This window comes from Camelus dromedarius, chromosome 6 (assembly GCF_036321535.1).
Source record: "Camelus dromedarius isolate mCamDro1 chromosome 6, mCamDro1.pat, whole genome shotgun sequence".
Classification (NCBI taxonomy): Eukaryota; Metazoa; Chordata; class Mammalia; order Artiodactyla; family Camelidae; genus Camelus; species Camelus dromedarius.
The window spans coordinates 22,608,482-22,632,103 of record NC_087441.1 but is presented as its reverse complement, the minus strand read 5'-3'; the positions used below and the strand labels follow the sequence as shown (position 1 = coordinate 22,632,103).

At 39.2% G+C, this 23,622-nt stretch overlaps 1 protein-coding gene and 1 non-coding gene across 5 annotated transcripts in view; both read right to left on the bottom strand.

The window, feature by feature from the left end:
- REPS1 (RALBP1 associated Eps domain containing 1) overlaps window positions 1-22,080 on the bottom strand; it is a 71,392-nt gene extending 49,312 nt beyond the window's left edge. For all 4 annotated transcript variants that reach the window (XM_031456438.2, XM_031456439.2, XM_031456441.2 and 1 more), the window contains exon 1: window positions 21,804-22,080. In XM_031456438.2, the coding sequence (XP_031312298.1) occupies window positions 21,804-21,956 (153 nt within the window). In that variant the 5' untranslated portion in view covers window positions 21,957-22,080. The remainder of the gene's footprint in view (window positions 1-21,803) is intronic.
- Window positions 14,617-14,723, bottom strand: LOC116154526 (U6 spliceosomal RNA). The gene has a single exon (XR_004138501.1). It is a non-coding gene; the product is annotated as a U6 spliceosomal RNA (small nuclear RNA).
- Window positions 22,081-23,622: the final 1,542 nt, after the last annotated feature.

Genomic DNA, 23,622 nt, shown 5'->3' with positions numbered 1-23,622 from the left:
TACAATTCAAATGATCTTTGATTTCAAGTTTGCAGTTCAAGACCACATGGCATCTTTGCCTTCTCCTGCTATGATTTTATCTTAACACTTATGTAAATGAACAGGCATTCTCGTGATTCTTTTCTTCCTTTCACCCATATCTTCACGCATAACTTTCATTTTACATTTCAACCACTTTCTTATCTCAGTTAAGGATGAATTCTCCGAGTCTTTCCCCAACAGTATGTCTTTAGATAAAATTTTAAAACTGTCTATACATTGTTGACAAATGGCACACATTATTTGACAGACCACCTCAAAAATAAGAAATGTATAAAAATTGGCATAAATACTTTAGCTAAACAGCAACACTGGACTTTTCTTGAGCCCTCACTATATATCAGGGACTGAAATACCAGGTAAGTAATGAATAAGATAATCTCCTTTCTACACTACAAGTATTTGCAAAAGGTATATCCTTCAATATAAAGAAAAACTACAAATGTCTCCAGTAAAAGAGAAAAAGTTCAAATTCATTACACATGATTTTTTCCCTTACTAATAGTATCATAGCAATTCATTAAAGACAGACTATAATAATACAGATTGCTGCAACAGGACCCAGAAGCTTCTTAGTATTTGGAAGGCAGATTTTATCCTACATGCTAAATAAGGTACGACAAAAGATGTACTGAGTTAAATAATTAACATAAAAAAGGACACAGGTAGATTTTAAAAGTTTATGGAGTTCTTGACTTGAATTTCTAAATGGTATATGTACTTAAAGATACTCATTTTCGCAGTATCAGATTTCTAATTCCTTATAAAGTTCACTTGCTTTGGGCAATATAAACTCCCTTTGACAGTCCACTACGGTTAAGAGTGGTGAATACAGACCAATAAATATTTCACTGCTCATAATCAGTGTCACAGTCACAAGTTATCTCAACAAATAAACACTTCTGACAGCCTCAACTGTAAGGACTCTGATATGAAAAATTATGACTGCTTATAAAGTTTATTGGTAGTTGAAATCTTCACATACCAATTAAAATAATTTTTATATTACATTAACAACAAAAACACTTAAAAACTGAAATAGACTAAAGAAAGGATAAAAAATTAAAATGCAAAAATGATTTGAAAAATCCCACAACCATCTAAAACTAAAGCTTAAAATAGTAGTACATGCCTTTAGAAATATTATTGAGGCACGGAGGTAATCTAGTAAAATAAATCTGGGCAATAAACTATATTTAGGTTGACCATAAAGTTTACATTCAACCTGAGACATTTGCAAGAGTGAGAGGGGGGCACCTCTTCTGGAGAAGAGGCAGAAGCCAGGATAGCATCAAGCTAACCCAGGCTTGTAAATACCCTTCTAAAGCACCTTTAAAGATAAATGATCCCATTTAACCAATAAGATGCAGAGGTGACAGGAAAAGCCAACACTTAAAACCCATTCCCTTACAATATGCCATATTAAATACTAAACTTAACTAAGTAGTACTTTTCAGGAACTAGTCATTAAACCCCTTTATTTTTCCTACATGGAGGCCTGACTATTCTAGAGCCACAGCAACTCTAGTTTATCAGAAATTTTTAACAAATAACAAAAGTTAAACATTTAAACACTGTGGGCCAGGCATCATACTAAGTCAGCACTTTATTAATTAGCTCGTTTAGTCTTCATAACAAACTTTTATCCCTGAAAGACAGAGACTTTTATCACTATTTTACAGATGAGAAAACTAAAGCAAAGAGGCGGAGTAACCCACCGTGGTCAAAGGAAGTAGGGGCTCCAGGGCATGTTCTTTCCTACCGCACTATGGTTACCACTATTGCTCCTTTACTGGCAGGACTAGAAGCCTATGATTTTTCATAAACGTTTCTATTCTTAGAGTAGAATTCTGAGGTGTCTGCGCTCAGGGAGTAGAGTCGGAGTGAACATGGTTAAGCACCTGTGATATCGTCTCCTGAACATATTCTTTACTACTGGCCAGGTGTCAATAAAACATGGGCCTGGAAGATTCCTATTATGTGTGATGAAGTGAAACCCATTTATTCCACACTTGGGTATAATGTTCTAACCTGTGCTGTGGGCAACTGCAGGTTATTACAGGGAGAGGATGATGACAATAATGATGACGGCTATGATACTAGCTAACAGAAATGGTGTATATGCAATGTGTCAGGTACTAGTCCAAGCTCAGTAACATATTAACTAATATAATCACCCTAACAACCTTATGAGGTAGGTACTTTTTTCCAAATGAGAAAACTGATACACTGGTGAGCCTGTTCAAGGACACACAGCAAGTAACAGAATTTGAATCGAAACCCATGCTCTTAACCCCACATTATTTTATAAAGGATCATATTTTCCTAGCGGTAAATTGTATTTCACCGAAGTTCTACTACGTTACATCATAAAACAAGAGTTCTTAGCTTTGGTGGGTAGGCCACAGAATCAAGTTTTGATAATTGCTTGCTATCTGAATATAGGTAAGTTACATAACACATCTCAGTTACATTACATATCCTGAGTAAAAAGAAAGGGTTGGCTTCTACCTCTAAGATCCCTTCTAGTATAAACATTATTTCTCTGAATGAAAATTTTGTATCAAGTCTGTAATTACATGAACTACCCTCTGAAAACATCTAATTTTCAAAAACCTGTTTCTGCCAAAGTGCCAGACATAGATTAGCTACATACTTCCTTTAAAAAAATGACACATATTTAAGTACAAATTGCTATGCTGAGCAAAAATACACAAAGTTAAATTCATTGTGTTGGGAATTTAAGTAGGAATAATTAAGTCATTTATTACTAAACCTTATCCTATAAATCTAGCTCCAAAGGAACATCTGATGTGAAATTCAAGCATCAGTATTTTTATTTTGTAAATGAGTGTTTTATCATAATTTTGTGTTAAATATTTGATAATGAAAAACTTTCTGTACTCTAGTTTATTATATTGTAGAGTCAATTTTCCCCTCTCTAGAAAGAGTACCAATTTAATTACTCAAGAAAAACAGAAAAATGACTTGGTTTACTACATTTGTTTTATGACCAACATTTTAAGAACACAAACCACAGAATAAAAAACAAACACTACTTGTCCTGAAACCAGTTGTATCTTATAAAAATAGATAAAACTGAAGAGCAAAAATGTAGTAAATAAAACCATTCAACTAATATGAACCCAAGGGACTGCCTTAAAGAAATGCTGATAAATTATATACATATATATAAATATATCTATATACACACATATATATATACACACACACACACACACACAAATTGTTCCATGACATTTTACTCAATTAGAAAATGCTGTAACATATACAAGTTCATAACGATTCAACATCAGATCCCTCAGTCCTCTGGGTTTATCAGTCTTCCTTTATGTTTCTTTAACTGCATGCTGCAATAATTATAGGCGTGGGTGGCTCACAGCACTTTTGCTGAAGACGTCCTTATTCTCCCTTGCTGCTTTACAATGATCCTAGTACCAAGATGCTGTACACTCAGTAGATGCTTAATGAATACACATAAATATCACAGAACACCTTCCATCTCCAACTCACGATGGTAAGAACAAAGGGGAAAAAGAGCCTCAGGATCTTCCAAAAAACGACATCCTTTCTAAGGAAACAATAACAGTAACAGCTAACAGCTATGTAGCACTGCTCCAAATACCAGGCACTATTCTAGTCTAGGTATTTTATGAATTAGTTTAGTCCTCAAAACAACTCTCTACAAGTGCTACATTATTCTCAAATATTCTCCAATGCCCAGAGAAACAAAAGCCCAAGGCAGTGAAATACCTGCTTAAGGGTAAGAAATACTAAGAATTAAACTGCATTTAAAAAATTCTATTGAAGATTTTTAGTTGACCAAATGAGGAAATAAAAAATAAACAAATTAACAAAATTCATGATGAAAAGGCTAATATTTGAGTGGTAACTAATACTTATTTAAGACAATCCTCAAATAACCTAAAAGGTAGGCATTGTTACATTCATTTTATAAATCAAAATAATAAGACAAAGAGAAAATCCTTGCCCAAGGTCACAGAGAGAAATCGGCAGGGCTAAGATAGGAACTCAGCCTTGTGAAACTCCGAAGCCTGGCTTTTTCCACTATGCCAGGGTTTCCCAGACTTCAGATACCTGCATACCACCTTCACAAGCTCTGCCACGTCCACAGGCCACTTGTGCTATTATGTTGTTAACATTTCTTCCTTAAATCAAGACACTTTTAAAAAACTTGATAAATTTATTTTAAAAGGAACATGTTCACTATATAAATGGAAACTAAGTATCACTTGAAATAGAAAATAACAAAAAACAATAATAAATTCAATGAAAACAAAACTGCCATTTAATTTCAGCCAAACAGCCACAAGCATATTCTGCAGGCAGCGCTATCTCAAGGCCTACCTGTTCTTTATTAAGAGAGTTACCTGTGTTAGAAAGGTGTTAAAAACTTACAGTACCAAACTGAAACTTTCTCCTTAACCAGATTTGAAAAACAACTGAAAAGGAGTAGCCTTCTCACTATGTGCTTTCACATATCTTACCCTCGGAAACAAATTTCAAGGCTGCTCTACTGCCTCCCCTTAATTCAAGTATGCAGCCATGTCTGCAGAGTCTCGTGTATTCACAACATTTCAGAGAAAGCTCTAACACAAAAAGGAGGCAGACTGTTATAATTAGTAGCATTAGAGAAACGCCTCAGCCTCATCAAAATGTTCTCCTCTTAAGTACGCACAATGTTCAAGTACATAGTGGGCCCTGGGAGGCACTGAAGTTCTAACTCACATCCCCTGTTCTCAAGGAACTTCTAACCTAGTTGTAAACTTAACATATAATTGAAAAGATAAACTATCATATAAGGCTGTAAGTTTTGTCATCTGATGGAAATGGATTTGAATCCCAGCTTGTGTCGAGCATGTAGCCTCTGAAGTCCCAGGCTTCTCAGCTACAAAATGGAAATAATACCTGTTCTCTAAGTTTAAAATTAAACATATGTCAAATAGCTCAATGCCTGACTCATAATAGGTGCTATACAATTAATACTTGTTTCTACGAAAATTAGAGAGCAGTTACCATGGGTTGGAAATATTTACTGGGGCTGGGGGGCTGATCTGGATCTTAAAGAAAGGGCAGGTTCTGGGTAAGTCAAAACAAGATGGGATTTCTAGCTGGGGGTAGGGTGGAGGGTCAACAGGTTGGGTAGGGGCTGCAGTGACAGCGAGGTAATAAATTGGACCACGCTGGATGGTGAGGGTTCTAAATGCCAGACTAATCTTTACTGAAAAGTGTCACTTTTTTTTTTAGAAATTCACTTTTTTGTTCTTTAGCAATTAGAGAAAATTAGTTAAGACTGAAGAGGCTACTGTAGTAGTTTAACAGTAAGGTGATCAGAGCTCAGAAACGAATTTATGCAAAGGACAAAGAAGGATGATTAGCTGAGACTTGCAGAGAAAGAAAATTTGAAGGACTTCGTAGGCTGAATATAAGAAAAGGAGTCAAAGCTGACCCTAATCAAGAGAAAGGGACACAGTAGAAAGATGGGATATAAAGACATATAAGAACATATAATAATTAAGCATCACAGCAAACAAACAGAGAGAATATCCACCAAGAAGTAATTCAGTGTCAATTGCAAGGGAGGTGGTAAAACAGAATAAAGATCTAAGAAAAGATTACTGAATTTGGTGACTAGGATAAGGATGAATTTTAAGAATTTTTTTTTTAAGGGGTAAGGTGGGAGGGACAGAAGTTAGGTTACTAGTGCTTAAGGAGGGTAGGGAGGGTACAGGCAGTGAAGAAGAAATCCAGGTTACTTGCTATTTGTCAGTAAAAGGAAGAAGAAAAATAGGAAGGCAGCTAGATGGGTGCGCAGGGTCAAATGAGTACCACAGGACGCAAGAAGAAACACTGTACAAAGTAACCATGATACAAGACATCTGGTAACTATGACAATGCCTTTTTTTGCCATTTGTTAGGTGCAAGTGAGAGACACTTACGTTTGGATTCATTCCAGAAACAAGTCTTAGGGGGAATTTACAGAAATGTGATTAGGGAAGTAAAAGATCTGTATCTCTCAGGGTTTAAAACTGTGGGTAGTAACAGAAAACCTAACCATGAACTTTCTTTCTCCGGCTATGATTAAATCCTTAGCTTCCTGAGGGCAGGCACAGAATACAGCAAGCTCTTAGGTTTCAGAGGTGTAACATGAGCAGTTTCTACTGTCCGGTGAGATTTACACTGACGATGGCAATAGTATCATCTGTAATTCTGATGTGGCACAAACCTCAGTGGCTGCGCTAGGGGACGTGCCATCGCTGTGTGGTGACATGTGAGCACGCCCAGCACCCTCACCTCTAAATGGGTCTGTGGTCTTCTCCTTTCAGCCAGGTACACTGGAATTGGACAGAAGCTGTGCTTTATTACATCTTATGAAGAAAATACATGCTATAGTTTCAAGATACCCAGATTCTACCATAATTTATTGTAGTTGCCAATAAATTCCTAGTTTTGCTTCTTTTGAAAGCTTTTCACACTCTGCTACAAAAAAAGGGATAGGGGAAAAAGATTCTGAAAGGGAGGGAGGGGGCACTGGCAATGTCAGTCAACAAAGCAGCAAAGTCAGAACTCAGAGAACTCTGTGCTGTTTGTTCCTGTTCCTGCCGCCTCCTTCTCCTCTCATGCCCGGAATGTTGATTGGGGTGGGGAGAGAGGACCCATCACACTAGCACTGAAACATCCAAGGCTGCAAGCTTCACCACCCCCACTTTTTACTTCCCTGGGTGAGGCGCCCAGAACTGCCTTAATTCATCAACCCAATCACGTTTAAGCACGCACAGCAATAGCAAAGCTAAGCAACTGGCTTCCCTAAAAAGCTAGTTCTGTTTTCTAAACATCTACCATGTGCTTTTGCTGCCCTAGATATCATGAACTCATGAATGAAAAGAAACCTGAATTTTATTCAGTTTGCTTTCAATATTGTTGGGATATAAATATACTGGAAAGGCAGTTAAGCAATGACATAAATGAGTAAAATGCAGTAACAGGGCAAAAAACATACAAAAAGACAAGTAAGAGGCAAATGAGAGTGTCAGAGTGAAGGTCACGTTGTTCACATTGGATTTCCAAAGCATACAAAAGCTAAGTCATGTTTTGAAAAAGAGGGAGGATGGAAGCATGGAAGCTGGGGGAGGGTACTGCAGATAAAGAAAGTAACATCATGGGAAAAAAAGCTAACAAAGAACAAGTAACTGTGTGAGAAACAGAAAACAGATTTGCTGGGTTAGAACACAAAGTCCATGTTAGAAGAATAATCAGGAACAGGACTATGAGATGCGGGAGTGAGCTGGGAGAGAACTTTTAAGGCTGGGTAGGCATGACTACTCAGATGTGATATGCTCTCCCTATCACCATGCATTTTATGAGAATGCTATTCTTTCCTCCAAAGAGTCAACTAAATTAAGTTAGAAGCTTTTGACCTGTTTCCTTATTTAGGTTACTTACCTACCACTATTTGTTTATTGTCATGTTCAAGAATTAGCAATTATACCTCTGAAAGGCAGAAGTTTACTACTAAAGTGAACTATACCTTTAAAAATAAAAATTAAAAGAACAATACCTAAAAGTTATAAATAAGCATGTTCACTATATCTGACTAAAGTCACTTAAATAACTTCAAAAGTATTAGCTACTTACTCACAGTCTAATTGAAAGGTCTATACAGTCAGGTCTCAGAGGTTCCACGTTGTTCAAAAAGGCCCATTCCTTGTTTGGAATTTTTTAAGTGGTATGATAGGACTCACCAATGTACTGATGAGGAGTGAAGCCCTGAAACACCAATTAACCAGTCCAGTAAGATCTGGGTGCCTATCATAAGCAGAGTCATCTGAGGAAAACAAACAAGGATAAGCTAACACTTGCCCTCAAACTGCTTGTCACCGATCAAGGATGACGTATACACACAAACAGGAGGCTAAAAAGTACAAGCTATACACAAGTACAAACGTATAAACAGTGTGGGAATATTACAGAAAGGGGGTTATCTGGTTGGGAGGATTAGGGGAAAATTCAAAAAAGTAGGATGTCAAACTAAAAACAAAAGTGGTATTTTATAAAGTTTTTCGAATCATTATTTTAAATATCTTTCTAATTCCATGAAGAACAATACAACATTATCTTTTGTGAATATCAAGATTTTCCTTGATGATCCAGATTATTTAGGTAAATATTACACCTGGGATAAAAACTGTGAAGGAAACTAAAGAACTTAAAAAAAAAAAAAAGGAGTCAGTTTGCAAATATCTCAATATAGAGAACTCATCAAGAGAAGGATTTGCTCTGGATCCTAAGGAAAAAATAAATAAAACCTTAGTAACAGTACAGAGAATTTAAAAGAAAAATCAAGCATGAATTAGTGAAAAGTCTAAATAGAAAACACTGCTGGAAAAGCACGGCACCAAGCTGTTAGGAAGCAGTCCGACTTCTGCTCATACCTCCATGGAACCCAATTTTGAGTTTGGGAGCACATGACAGATGACCTCTCCATGACGCTCTTTCCTTATTTCTCTGCTCATGTCCCTATAATGCCGCAAGCAGCCACCTCAGGCTTCTTTTTGCTCTCCTTCCCTTTCACTCCACAAATTCATACCTGGCTGATCATATTCATAAACTGCCACTCCTATGCTAAGGAGATCCAAACCACGTTGCCAGGAACTTTCTCCCAAGTTTCAGTCCTCTGGAGAAGGTCCTCAGAAAAGTCAAACAAATTAATATTACTTAGATTTTCTAGAGGAGATGCTGACTTTGCTTTAGCAGATTAAAGTATTCTGTTTAACCACCTTTTAGAACATTACTCGTGTCTTTGGGTTTTATATAAAGTTTAAAATTTTGTCCTTTTAATAAAATTACTAATTTACTTAGCAAACTACTGAAAATAATCAGTGGTATCTAAGTAAATGTAGCAGAAGGACCTATTTTCAAGTTGTATTTACAAACTGTTCCAAGACTATGATGCTGAAAGACATGGGTAAACAGGACTGTTATAACTGTTATAACAAGATTCACAGTGGTACAGGGACTCCACAAGCCGGTGTGGGGCCCTCAGTGTGATTTGTAAATGTCAGATAACTTTAAAGAAGAGATTTGGGAATTTAGAATATTTAAGAGAGATGTTAGAGAGTAAGATATGAGCATGGAAGTGGGATAATAAGTATTTAATCATACAACATTTAGGAAGCACAGTGGTTTAAAAAAAAGGACTACTTAAATCCCAGCTCTACCACTTACTAGCTGTGTGATCTTGGAGAAGTTACTTGTCTTTTCTTTATCTTCATTTTAAAAGCAGGGATGGGAGAAGGGTAATAGCTCAGTGGTAAAGCACATGCTTAGCATGCACAGGTCCTGGGTTCAATCCCATGTATCTCCATTAAAAAAAAAAAAAAAGCAGGGATAATGAACTGTACCCACTTCACAACAATGAGAGTTAAATGAATTAATATTTGTAAAGGGGTGCAAACAGCACTTGGCATATAGTGGGCACCATACCAGCATTTATTATTACTATTATGATTTGAATTGGGTGCAATATATGTTCAAGTTAGTGATAAGTAAAAATACTTTTGAGGGGAAAAAAGGGTAAACCCAGGTTCACTAATTCAATACTCAGCAAATATTAACTACCAACAATATGCCAGAGATACAGTCATGAACCAGATAGGAACAGTAATCCCTGCTAGATTTTTAGAGCTTAGGAGAAAGATTGAGTTTTCTAGAAGGGCAGGTTTGTACCCTGTGCCCCTGGTACAAACCCTGATACAAAACAGGTGTTTAATAGTATTTGCTGAATTCATGAATAATGTAATCAATGGATATTATATTAAATAGAAAAAAATATTATGAATATATGGAAAGCAGAATTCAATAGAACCATTGCTAAAGAAATGGTACAGTGCTACAAGATAACTCACCTTCTAGGAATTTATCCACACATCTTCAAAAATCTATCAATTCTTGAGTATCATAAGAGCATCTAATTTCTTATTAATGAAATGGGGATAACAATATTTGGCAGGCTTATATTATAAAGATTAAAAGAGATCTTGTGTTAAATGAGAAGCACAAAGCTGCAGTGCGATGTTGATGACAAAGGGTAGGCTAGAACTCTTCTAGGTCTGAGGCTCATTCCTCAGCTAAATGCAATTACTTTCCTTTGGAGGTTGCTTGCAAACATCTAAAACCTTGTACTTTAAACGTGCAAAAGCCTTTTGGGTTTAATATCCAAGGTACAACTCTCTGGAGGCTGGACTAAGTTCAGGTAAGGCGACATTACACTTTCTCACCCACCTTGCCTTCCTAACAATCTCAAGATAGTTTCAGAAAAATTTTGAGGTCATAAGTGAGAATACCTAAATCTCTACACTAAAGTGCAATTTACCATCTACTCTGAAAGGACACTGCAAATGTAGTAAGTTAAGTTTACATTCCTCATTTCCAGTGAATGGCCTCATTCAGGAACCACTATCAAGGCTGCACAAGCTTCTAAAGCCACCCAGCCACTACTCTCAAGCCCACTGAACCTTGCTGCCCAGATGGACTGAACATGACATCTCACTCAGCACATTCAAATTCAGCACACTGCCTCCAACAAAACCAGCCCCCCTCTTCCTCACTTCTTTATTTCTGTTAATGGTTATCACCATTCTGCAAGCCATGTAAGCTCAAAACCTCAGAGTCATCCTTTATTTTAGTCTTTAGGTGGTAAACTTCACTTCAGGAGGACAAATCCTCTAATTACACAGTAAAAGGGAGAAACACAAGGCATTATTGATAGGATCAAAGGATTGGGGGCAGTGTATTAAGTTCAATGTAACAAAAACAACAAAGATATAAAGCTAAGTTTGAAGAACAATGGAGAGATTTTTACTACTATGAAAGCCAAGATCCTATAAATTACAAGTTCTCTCATGTAGAGCAGAGGCTGAGTGAACGAAACTTATCTGATCACCCTGTAAGAGCCAGGCACTGCGGCAGATGTTACATGCTACCTCACCACGGTCTTCCGAAACCTTTGGATTTGGTATCAACCTCAGTCTACAGAGGAGGAAATGGGAGTCTTCAAGAGAGGTTAAGTTACTTGTTTAGAGCAAGAAACTTAGTAAGCACTGAGGTGGAGATTCAAATCTAGAATTGTCACATTCTTGCATCTATTCAATTTTGACCATACACAATACTTGCTGATGCAGAAAATTACAAAGGTGTTATAAGTAAATACTTCTCTATGAAATATAATGAGGTGCATTAAAAAATATAAATTCTTCTAAATCAACTATTAATGACATACAGTATCAATAAACATTCTGTAGTTTAAACCTCTGATCCTTTCAGTCACAATGGGACATCAAAAAAAAAGTAATATTCTTCAATAGTTTCTAGACAATATTTCTTTTCTAAGGACATAGATATTTCTATTTCATCGTGCAGCATTTTACATAATCCACAGACAAGAAGCAATAATCACTCTTACATCACCACTCTTAGCAACTACTTTTTCAACCAAAAGAGCACATTAATACAATGTGGACATGGCCCAAGGTCTATCTACTGTTGCAAAACTGGAGTTGGATATAGCAATTTAGAGATACAAAGACAACAAATCAGTGCCTATAAGTAACAGAAGCTTTTAGCCTACAAAAAGGGTCACAATACTGACAGTGATTATTTCAATAAAAGAAAGCAACCAGAAGGGTCCTGTAGATTGAAACTACTATTTCATTAAAATCATTACTTACTGGGCATGATTATTTCAAAACCATTATTTTTGAGGTATTACATTTCTGTAATTTTCCATAAAATTAAGATACCTGAGTTCACTGTATATAAAGTTAGCATACCACTCAAAGTCAAGAGATGAAAATTGGTTTTCATTTATTCTAAATCACAATTTTTTTCAGCTCCTTCTAAATCTATTAAATAATGTACTTATAAAACAAGCTAATACATATAAGGCATGAGGAGCCAGCACACAGAAAGCAGTGAATAAACGTAAGCCAGAATTATTATTTAAATACTAGTGCTTCATGCTAATATAGCCAGCTGTAATGAATCATCATGTGGCAATCTCCTCCATACATAATATCTACCAATATATCACCTTTCATATGACATTCAAAACACAAATCCATTACCAAATGCCAGATTAAGTTACACTGAGGTTTTGTAATTAAAATTATATAGACAGAACAAATGGTCCTTTATTCTCTACCACATTCACATTCTCCAAGATGACCATTCCATGCATTCCCCTCACCCTATAAATTGTTAGTTTTAATTTATAGCTTTGAGGTATAATTTATACATTACACAATTCAACCATGGTAAGTGTACAATTCACTGAGTTTTAAGAAAATGTACAGAGTTGTGCATCCTCACCACATCCCACCTTTAGAACTTTGCTATCACCCCCTAAATTTTCCTCCAGAGTGTTTCCAGTCCTGCCCTGGCCTTGGGTACCCACCATTCTTTCTGTATAGATTTGCCTTTTCTAGACATTTTTTATCAGTGCAGCCACACAATACGTACTCTTTTTGTGTTTGGCTTCTGTCACTTTTCATGTTTTTGACATTCATCTTTGTTATAACATCTTTCAATAGTTTGTTTCTTTTTATTACACATTAGTATTCCATTGTATATACCGTATTTTCTGTATCCATTCACCATTTGAGGGACATTTGGATTGCTTTCCAATTTTTGACTATTGTGAATACTGCTGCTAAACAGACATTCATAATTCTTTGTGTGCACACATTTTCATTTCTGTTAGGTAGATTCCTAAGAGTAGAAATGTTGATTTTTATGGTACGCATATGTTTAATTTTTTAAGAAACAGCCAAACTTTTCCAAAATGGCTGTATCACTTACATTTCCAAGAGTAGTGTATAAGGATTCCAGTTTCTCCACAACACCAACACTACATAATGTCAGTCTTTTTATAGTCATTTAAGTGGGGTGTGGCAATATATCACTGAAGTTTAATTTGCATTTCCTTAATGACAAATGATGTTGAACATCATTTCATATGCTTACTGGCCATTCATAATATCTCCGTTGGTGAATTATCTACTAAAGTCTTTTGCCAATTTTTTAATTGGTTTTTTTCTTTAAAATTGAGTTGTAAGATGTCTTTATATATATTCTAGATTGTAGACCTTTACCAAATTTGTAATATGCAAATATTTTCTGCTGTGGCTTGTCTTTATATTTTTTTTATTATCTTCCTAAGTATAAAAAGCTTTAAAACTTCATTAAAGAAGTTCAATTTATCAGTTTTTTTTAATGATTCATGCATAATTGGTGTCATATCTAAGAACTGTGCATAACACAAGGTCACAAAGATTTTCTATGTAATCATATAAAATTTTTATGGTTTTAGGTTTTACAATTACGAATTTACAAAGTCTGTGATTTACTTTGAGATAATTTTTGTGTACCATGTAACATACATACAACATGTCTACATCCATTTTTTTAAACATTCAGATATTCAGTTGCCCCAGCACCATTTATTGAACAGACTATTTTCTCCCCATTGAATTGTTCTGGCACTTTTTCAAAACCCAAGTGATCATAATAAATATAAGGGTTAATTTCTGGACTTTGTTTTGGCTATTCTAGGTCCTGTGCATTTCCTTCCAAATTTTAGGAACAGCTTGAAAATTTCTACAAAAAGTCTACTGGAATTTCGATACAAATTTTATTGACTCTATAGATCAATTTGGGGAGAAGTGCCATCTTACCATTCAATCTTCCAATCTATGAACAGACTAACTCCCCATTCGTTTAAATCTTACTTAATTTCTCTCAGTAATGTTTGTAATATAGACATCTCAGTGTCTTTTTTGTTAAAGTTTTTTCCTAAGTATTTTATTCTTTTTGATGCTACTGTAGAAAGATTTTCTTCTTTCATATTCAGATTGTTCCTCACTATTAAATTGTTAATCTTGCCTCCCTTTGTGGAAAAGAAGAAGCCACTAGGCTAGAGCATCCTAATTCCCCTCCACCAAATCTCTACACCCACAGGCCTCTACATCCAGCTTCTTCCTTCCTTCCTCCTTTTAAGCTTGTGGAGGTAACCCATGTCCTATCAAAGAACTGTTAACCGGTGTAGTCAGGAGTCTAGATCATTCTTGCTTTCTCAAGGAGTTCTCTCTTCATCTTTCTTCCTTCCTTTATTAATCCTAGCAACTAAAATCATGCTGCAGTATTCCTTATACTCAAAAAACAACAATAAAAAAGACTTCCTTTACATCCTCATGCCTCTACTTCGGCCCTGTGTCTGTTTCCTTTAACTTCTTCAAAAAGCTATCTATACCCTCAGTGGCTAGTTCCTGGGCCATCATGTATCCCTCAAGTCACTCAAATCTGGCTTCCATCTCTACCAGTCCATGAAATTGGCTCATCATAGTCACTGATGACCTTTAGGCTTCCAAATCCAATGGCCATATTTCTGCCCACATTTTTTCAACCTCTCAGCCAAACTTGATAGTTAACGATCCTTTTCTTAAAAGCTTATATTTATAATTTTAAAATTCATGTACATGAAAAAATATGGAAAGCTTCACAAATCTGCATGTCATCCTTGCACAGGGGCCACACTGACCTTCTCTGTGTCGTCCCAGTTTTAGTACAGGTGCTGCTGAAGCGAGCATATCAGAGTTCTACCCCTAACCAATCCTTCTTTCCTTTCTATATTTTCCTCTTCAGTGATTTCACCTTTTTTCCATGGCTTTGAATATCACTAACACACTGACAATCTTCAAACTGACATCTACAAGCCAAATATCTCTTGAGTTCTCAATATGTGTTGATCCTCTCTGATAGAGGCCTACTTAATCCCACAGGTTTCTGAGAATTTAAGATTTGACAAAAGAAATCTCCTGAATTCACCACTACCCTTCTACCAAAATAAAACAAAAACCCCCTCAAAAACCCATCCCTCTCCCAGTCACTTCCAGCAACATTCCTGAGTTCTCCACCCTTATACTCCACATCCAATCCATTATCACGTCCTCCTATTTCTCCCACCTACTCACCATCTCGGGTATGTCCACTCCCCTCCATCCTACTGCCACCTCACTAGTCTAAGCCCCCATCACCTCCCACCTGAATTCCTGCATATCCACTGACCAGTCTGTTTCTGCTTGCCTCAGTATTCTTTTCTTTACACAGCAGGGTAGCCTCTGACAAGTATAATTCAGATGGTACCACTCCCCTGAATAAAAGTTTTCAGCATTTTAAAATCCAAACCCCTCATCCCTGTGTACAAGGCCCTGCAGTACGTGGTCCCTGCCTTTCTCCCCTCTTGCCCAGAATGCTCCAGCTTTTCATTTCCTCAAACACACTGAGCTCTTCACATGCCATTCAGCCCCTTCACTTGCTCATTCCCTCTATGTGAAACGTCTCATACTCGCTCCCCATCCCCGCCCCTGTCTCCTCAGCGGCCTTCCCTTACACCTAAGTAGGTCCCCACGGTATCACATGGTTCTCTATTAACTATACACTGTTCTTTCCCTTTTTAACATTACTACAAGTTATAATCCATGAAGACTGGGAAGATTTCTGGTTTTTCAACACTGTATATACACCCCGAAGAAGTATTTACTGAAAATATACAAAACTGGTTTAAGAAAGACGTATGCTCAGTGTTTCACAGGTCTGCCTGCTCTTCTTCAAAACAGTCTTAATGTAGAGGTCCACAGGATGAGCTTCACTAGGTTGGGAGAGGCTGGCAACCTCAAATTATATGCAAACTTTTGTGTAACCATGTTTTCTAAGCAGATGTCCAGTATGTGCACCAGAGTCTCAAAGGAAACCACAACCAAAAAAGAGGTTAGAGGGAAATATACAATCTAATAAATTCTGGCTTCATCAATTAATAAGACAGACTCAAATGCAACAGAGTCAGCTCTTAAAATAAAATGTAGAGACTTTTTTTTTTCAGTCTTTTAAGTCTTATAATTTATTAAATCGCAACAAAATTTGGTATGAACTTATAAAAAGGTTTCTGAGCCAAAGTTATTATTACATCCTGATTTTTATGTCATGCCTATATATGCAACCCATCAGACATAAATTCCTTACACAGAGACTGAAGGAAAAGACAAATCAAGATGCATCTATCACAGGAAAAGCCACAGAAAATGAAACATACATGAGGAGAACAACAGAAATGCCAAGTCTTATCCATTTTAAATTCCCACTGGGCAGACACCTTGAAGAACTAAGCACCACGGACCTTACAACCCTTTTTTCATCAGTTCCCTATTGTATATATATAGTCATTTCAGCATTCTGGGCAAGATTCTCCTCTTCGAATCTCCCAAAGGAAGCAAAAGAAATCAATTCCAGGTTCAAAATAGTGTATCAACTTATTTCAAGTCTGTCTGACTACTTTCTTAAGGGAGTGGCTGGACGGAGTGTCCATCCTTACACTGTAACCCCTCCTTTGAAAAATCCAATCCAGTCATTTCCATGGTGAGAACTAAACTCCGGGTGTTGACTGATCTGTTCAAGGTAAGGGCTGGAACTTGCCTCTCGTGTTTAGTGCTTCTTACATCAACTTCTCACACACTTTTACAGCTCTTTCAAAATGCTTAGCATGAATTCTCAAGATACTAAGACTCTAACTCTCAGCTACTGGCTAAAAAAAAGAAAAAACAAAAAGACTAAAAGTACGGTATGATATAGGAAAGAAAAAAATTTAAATAAATATGACACTGCAAAAAGCCATTAAGTGTGACTTCTTTCACAAACAGTATGTTTTTCAGCTGTATAAAGTGTCTGTTTAAGGCAAGATTATTTTTATAGTTTGTTATAATTATTTTCATGATTACAAATGAAAAAAATCACTACTCTAGAATAACAAATCTGACATTTATTTTAAGTTCGCAACTTTCAATTAACTTATGACATATTGTTTGTAACTTTCAGTGATTAAATGAGGCTCTGCTTCCCTATTTTAATCCTATCACTAATAAGTAGATCACATAATTGAGCAAATTTCAAGAGAAAGACAAAATGGTTTATGTTTCATTGTTATCATTTTTCACCCAATAAATTAATGTGTTATTCATGTGTTATTCAAGTATTCTACCAAGCAATTGCTCAACACAAATGAATTAAAAGATTTTCTCAGCCTCATTAACAGGGTACATTGCTTATAATCCTCGATAAAAGAACAGTTAGTACCAGAACCTATTATCAAGTTATTATGCATTCAAAATGAAGTTCTGAAACATTTCCCAAGGTAGAGACTTTAAGTAAAAGCTAGAAAAGCATACTGATTAGTGTAGTAAATAGCATACCTTCCCTAATGTTTAGGAGATAAAATAATTCTGGAAAAGATTATTTTTAAGCTGCTGAAAATTTTCTTCCCCAGCAAACAGCAAAATCCCTCATGATTAAATCCTATGAGCCTGATTTTGCTCCCCCAGTCCTGTTCCTCTCCAGCGTGGAACCTAATTCTATAAAGCTTTAGCTCATTCGCTTTGTCTATTAACACACTGTCTCCCAAAAACAAACCCTTAAACTCAGAACAGGTTTTACTCTGCTATTCCAAAACCAGTGTTATGAACATACCTTAAGATACTTGACAGTTGCAGTAATGTAAAGTCCAGGATACCAACTACAAGAATCTTATTTCTCTTAAGTGGCTTGACATGATCATACATCAAATGATTTACTTTGCAAAGGAAGAAATCCATGTATAACTCAAAATCAAATAATTTAAAAACTCCACTCTTCCTAAGAACTATGGGCAAACCAATCACCTGACAAGTGAAAGTAAGAGAGAGCTGAGAGGTGGCAGGGAAGAACAGTAAGGGAGAGGTACTCTCTTCACCAACTAGTTATTTAACTTCTCTGCCCATCAAGTTCCTAGTTAATGAACAATAATACTCACTTCACAGGGTTGCTGCAAGGATTAAATGAGTTCTTGCATGAAAATGATCTGCCCAGTAAAAGAGCATAATAGGCACTCAATAAATGCCAGCGCCTTCCTCCTTCAGCTCTGGCCCTCTGTTCTTTGTTCTCTATGCTCATTTCCCCAGATGACTCAGCCTTCTCATGACTTTTATTAACAAACGCTGAAAACTACATCAATCAAAGCCCTGATGTGTAGATGCATGCCTACAGTGTAAGAAGCTGCCTGTCCGCTACTCCCAAAATACTTAGGTGAGAAATACAGAGAAAAGACCCCAAACACCTGAATTTCACTATAAGAACCAGCACTCAGGGCAGACAAGTCACACATTTCCAACTATCTCCTGGAGATTTGCATTGCCAGCTCAAAATGCCAGAAATCAAACTCATTATTATCTCTTTAAAACTCAGGTCCTCTTCCTGCCCCCTTTCTAATGTGAGTGGTGTCCACAGAGAATAACCCTTGCCCTATTCTTCTCTCATCTAAATATCACCAGATTAAAAAAAAAAAAAAAGAAATCACTAGGTAACTCAGGCCCACCAGGCCTACCTTCATAACCTCTACTGTATCTTCAGCCTCATTTTCTGTCCCACAGCCACCCCCAGAGTGCAGGTCAGATTTTCTTAATCTCGGCACTTGGGGCCAGACAAATCCTTGTGGCAGGGGCTGTCCCGTGCACTGTAGGCTCTTTAGAAGCATCTCTCAACTCCATTCGCTAGATGCCAGTGGAAGTGCTCCCTCCCCCCAATTATGACAACCGAAAATGTCTCCAAACGCCTCCTGGGGGGGCAAAATGACCCTTCCCCTTGTCTTGCCCACATCCACATTTGAGTTCCATGGCCTAGTTCCTCACCACTTCCTCTACACACTACAGAATCAGTCTCCAAATTAGTCTCCAGCTTCTTCCCTCTACTTCCAGATGCAGTGATCTAAAGCACTGCTTTTATGAGTCATTTCCCTTAAATCTACAACTCCTTATTACCTTCACAATTAGTTTAAAGCTCTCCACCCAGCCTTAATAATCGAGCTTCAATTAAATACTGTCCCACAAAGAACCTCACATTGTGGCTACCGAGCAGCCCATCAATAACACAGCCCCTCCTTTTCTATTCCACTGTTGTCACCCTGGTTTGGGTGCTGCTGCCCAGGATCCATTCTGGACCATTGCTCAAGTCTCCTTCCCCGGCCTCTCTCTCTTTCTCACTCAAAGTCAAAAACTATCAGTGAGTCTCCACTGCCTACTGAAATATGAAACTGCCTCTTCTTCAGAATCTCCTAATGTGGTCTCCTTCTAACTCTACGTTCCATTATCCCCAAAACATACCCTAGCTTCAGCAAAACCCGACTATCTGCTAGTCCTCAAAAAGGCTCCTTCCTACACTTTCCACCTTTGGTTGTGTTTTTTCTCTGCCTAGATGTCCTGTTCAGCCTCCCATACTAATTTAAGGTCCACCTGAATGAAGCCAGGAAGCCTTTCCCGATCGTACCTCCTTTGTACGTCTCCTATGGCATTCACATTCTGCTTTTTGTTACACATGTGTATTCCTGTTGTTTACAAGGTCCTTAACAGCTTCTTACTCCTCTTTTGATGCCCTGCAATACCTAGCCCAGCGCTAAGTAAATAACTCAACATTACATGTGAGTTGCCCAAATGTTTCCCACATAGGAAGGAAGGGAGGGCTGTATTTCAGACAATCCTAAGCTCCCATAAGGGAATTAAGTCCATATTCCTCTTCTGTCCCACATTTTATGTCTTAGGCCGATTTTTAAGGAAACTGCCTTCAAGATACCCAGTGCTACAAGAACTCCGCTTTCGGGAGTTCCTATAGTTTCCAACTTGCAGCTGAATCATTTCATAATCATAAATATTTCGATTTATGCTATTTAAGCTCTCTCTTTATACAAAAAAGGCAATAGAAATTTATTTTTGAATGTTAACAAAACAGAGCACAACATGAACATAACTTGAATTGGACTAAACATATTTCAAGTAAAGGTTAATTAATGCTAATTTGTATCCTAAATAATATATTTAAAGTCCTAAAGTCTTCAAGTGCTGTTAAAAATATGAAAGTCAGTGTATTTCAGTTCCCCCACCCCAAAGACAAGCCAAATAGAACATGGGAGGTTTCCTCTTAATTTTAGTTTTTAAATTACTTGAAAGTATTTGTACAAAGAGTATTGTTAAAGAGCATGTTCTGACGAGACCTACTCCTGTAAGTCTGACTCCAAAGCCATATGGGTAGCATACAGTACCCACAGGCACCGTCCTGCGTCAGCAGGGGTCAGCAAGTACTGGCCCTGTTTTGTTTGCCCCTGAGCTAAGAATGGTTTTTACATTTTTAAAGGGTTAAAAAAATAAAAAAAGACACTGTATTGTGGCCAGCAAAAACTGAAATATTTACTCTTTGTTCCTTTTCAGCAGAATGAATTTGAGACTTCTAGCTGTTGGTGTGTGAGACACTCTACTTTTCCTCTCAAGATTTTTAAAAAGCAATATAAAAGACACAGATTATGCGAAAAGACAGAGCTCATTCAACTCAGCCATAACTAATGCACAGGTAGCTTCTAAAACACAGGCCTGTGTGGACATTTTTACAGTTCCCAGAACTTTTGTTAGAAGGAGCTTGACTCTCATTCTAACCACACTCACGCCGAAGAGTGAAAGCACCTGGCCCACAGTCACACTGCTGGTTAACAACAGAGTGGAGTCAAGGACCCAGCCTGAAAGCTCCTGATACAGTGCTCTCTGCAGTACACTACATCATACCTACGCACATAGCTGTAAGTTTTGAAGATCTGGATAAATGGCTTGGATCATCACAAAGATGAAAGCTTAAAACCTGTCCCAGATATGCTGTTTAAAAAGACTTACCAGCAGCCATGAATCATTAAACGGAGTAACGTCAATGCTCACCATATACATTAGATAAGAACTTCTAAGAAGCCTTCTATTTCAAAAGCAGACGTGATAGAGAAATCTTAAACTTACTCTGCTTGCTCCTCTAGTGCTACTGATTGAGGTTAATATGCACCTTTGACTTCCAGTTGCTCAATACTTATCTCCCAACCCCATCCACAAGTTCCACCAAATGTTATCGAATGCCAATCGAAAAACTATCCAGTTTCCATCAGCCATGCATCCTATAGTTAAAGTTCTTTTCATATCTACCTGCAAACTACAAGCTAAAAGTTCAAATTTTTTAATCTCCCCAAGAATTTAGTTTCCTTAAAAACAAACAAAACAAAACAAAACAATCGGCTACTTCGATTCCTAAATCTATAAAACCCTCTTTATCGCGTCTGCTCGGTTAATTCAAGAATTTAAAAATATTTTACCTACACTGATAACTTTACCACTCTGCAGGATCCGAAGACCTATGCATATACTACCAGGATCTAGGATTCAAATACATGGTAACAACCCAAGATTCTTCATCTGAAGTTGCTCTCCCAGTGTTGAAAAATACAGATTCTGAGGAGCACTCGAGAGATACAGAACTTACGCTCTTCAGAGATAATACACAACCCCCACCCCCACCCCCACTGCAGCTTTGCATGATATTTGTCCCCGAAGAGCGACCCCCTCCCCTCGACCGCGGCGGGTGTCCCGGCCTCCCCGGCACCTGCGGCCCCGGCCCGCAGCAGAGGAGCCCGGGGTAACCTGCCCACCGCAGACCCTTCCAGAAACGGCGCCCACTCCCTCCCCCACGGAGGCAGACGACTGGAGGCCCGAGCCGCCGGGAAGCGACCCCTCGGCGGCCCGCCGACCCCCGGCCGCGGCGGGAGGGGAGGGCGGCGGCGTTACCTGGAGGACCACGTCGTTGGGCAGCTGCGCGGCCCGGAACAGCTCCAGCACCCGCCCGTTGGCCGACACCTTCTTGGTGCTCTCGATGTCGCAGTAGGAGAAGAGATCCGAGTAGTATTTCTGCTCCGCATCGCTCAGCGTTAAACCTTCCATCTTCGCCTCCGCTCACGGCCGCCCCGCCCCGCATGCAACACCCGGGGCCCGGCCCCACGACCCCGGTATGGCGGGGGCTGCGCGCGGCCCGGCCTCCTCCTCGCCCCCTGAAGCGGCGGAGAGCCCCGGCCTCACGCGCGCGCGCGCGCGCGCGGGGGGCGTCCGAACCACGGGGCCCGGAGGTCGCGAGGAGGGGGCCCGGCTGGGCTCGGCGCGCCGCCGCCTACGAGGCCCCGCGCGGTCCCAGGCTATGCGCGGCGCGCGGCTCCGACTCGGCGGCCCCGGGGAGGGCGCGGGGAAGGAAGCGGGGGCCGCAGCGGCGTGAGGCCCAGGCGGACTCCGCCACCGCCCCCGCCGCGGGTTCGAGTCTCCCCGGCTCCCCGCCGCTACCCCCCAGACTTCCCGCCTCGCCTTCCCCTTCCTTCCACGCCCCCGGAGCGGCAGCACTACCCGGAAAAGTTGCGGGGCTTCTAGTCTAAAGTTTCGGGGGCTCTTGGCTGAGCGGCCGCCGCTCCGCCTCCCTCCGCCGCCATTTACTGCGCCCCGGCCCGGCCCCCGACGCGACCGCACCGACACTGACAGCGGCGGCCGCGCTCCAGACCCGGATGTGAGGCCGGGAGGAGAGAGCGCGAGAGGGAGAGAGAAACACCCACCGGGCTGGCTCGGCCGCTCCCGGGAGAGGGGGGCCGCAGCGCCCCCTGGTGGCTGGAGCCCCGCGGCGGCTGGCCGAACCGCCCTCGGTACTAAGCGGGAGGAGCTGGGACCCCCTCCGCGGAGCCGGGAGGAGCTGGACCCCCACCCCCTACCCCGGAGCCGGGACCAGGGGGAACTGCACGCTGCCCATTCAGACCCAGAGAGCTGAGATACGGGCTGCAGTTTGGATTGTTTCGAAGCTTCTGGCACTAAACGGTTAATAAACATTGAGTGAAAGGGGAACATTGTTCAAGTTACTATTATTGTATCTGTTGTACCTTTTTGAGGTCGGATGTTACTGAGGATCAATTCAGTATTTCTATGTGCTCTGAAAGGCTATGACCATCCAAACTATCTAGGAATTCTCATCATACAGACACTAACCACTCAGTCCTAACTAACTCCCACTCTTGCTTCAAGCCAAGCTTACCTGAGAAACAAAATTGCTGAATAGAGGGTAAAGCTGGCAAAGTTTTTCCCTCTGTACAAGGTGGTTCTGGTCACCAGGAACTTCGTGCTATAAGTATATGCTATCAACTCTATAAACCTGTTTAGGCTCTGGGCCGCCCACAGGGGCTCGCTCCTGCGGCCCTTAATTTCCCCCTTTATGAAAATCATGTGGTTGCACTGTTCTATTATGCACATATCTAAGAGAGGTGATTCTCCAGATATCTCAGGTAGCATACCTTAAGAAGAGTTTATGCTTCGCAAATAAGAAATATTTCAAAACCAGCAACTACGGCAGAATCAGATTTTTCAGTTTTCATTTTTATTTGCCTGCTACATGTTGCTACCCAGAGTGCTGATCTTATAAATGGCCCATGAAAGGAAATTATTACCGGTTCACAATTCTTTATCTGGAATTTCAAAATTCAAAGAGCACTGAAAACCCAAAGGTTTTTTATTTTTCTGTTTTTTTGTAACTGGCAGCAAAACCTGCCCTATCTCATTTGGAGGCAAAATCTTAACTCAC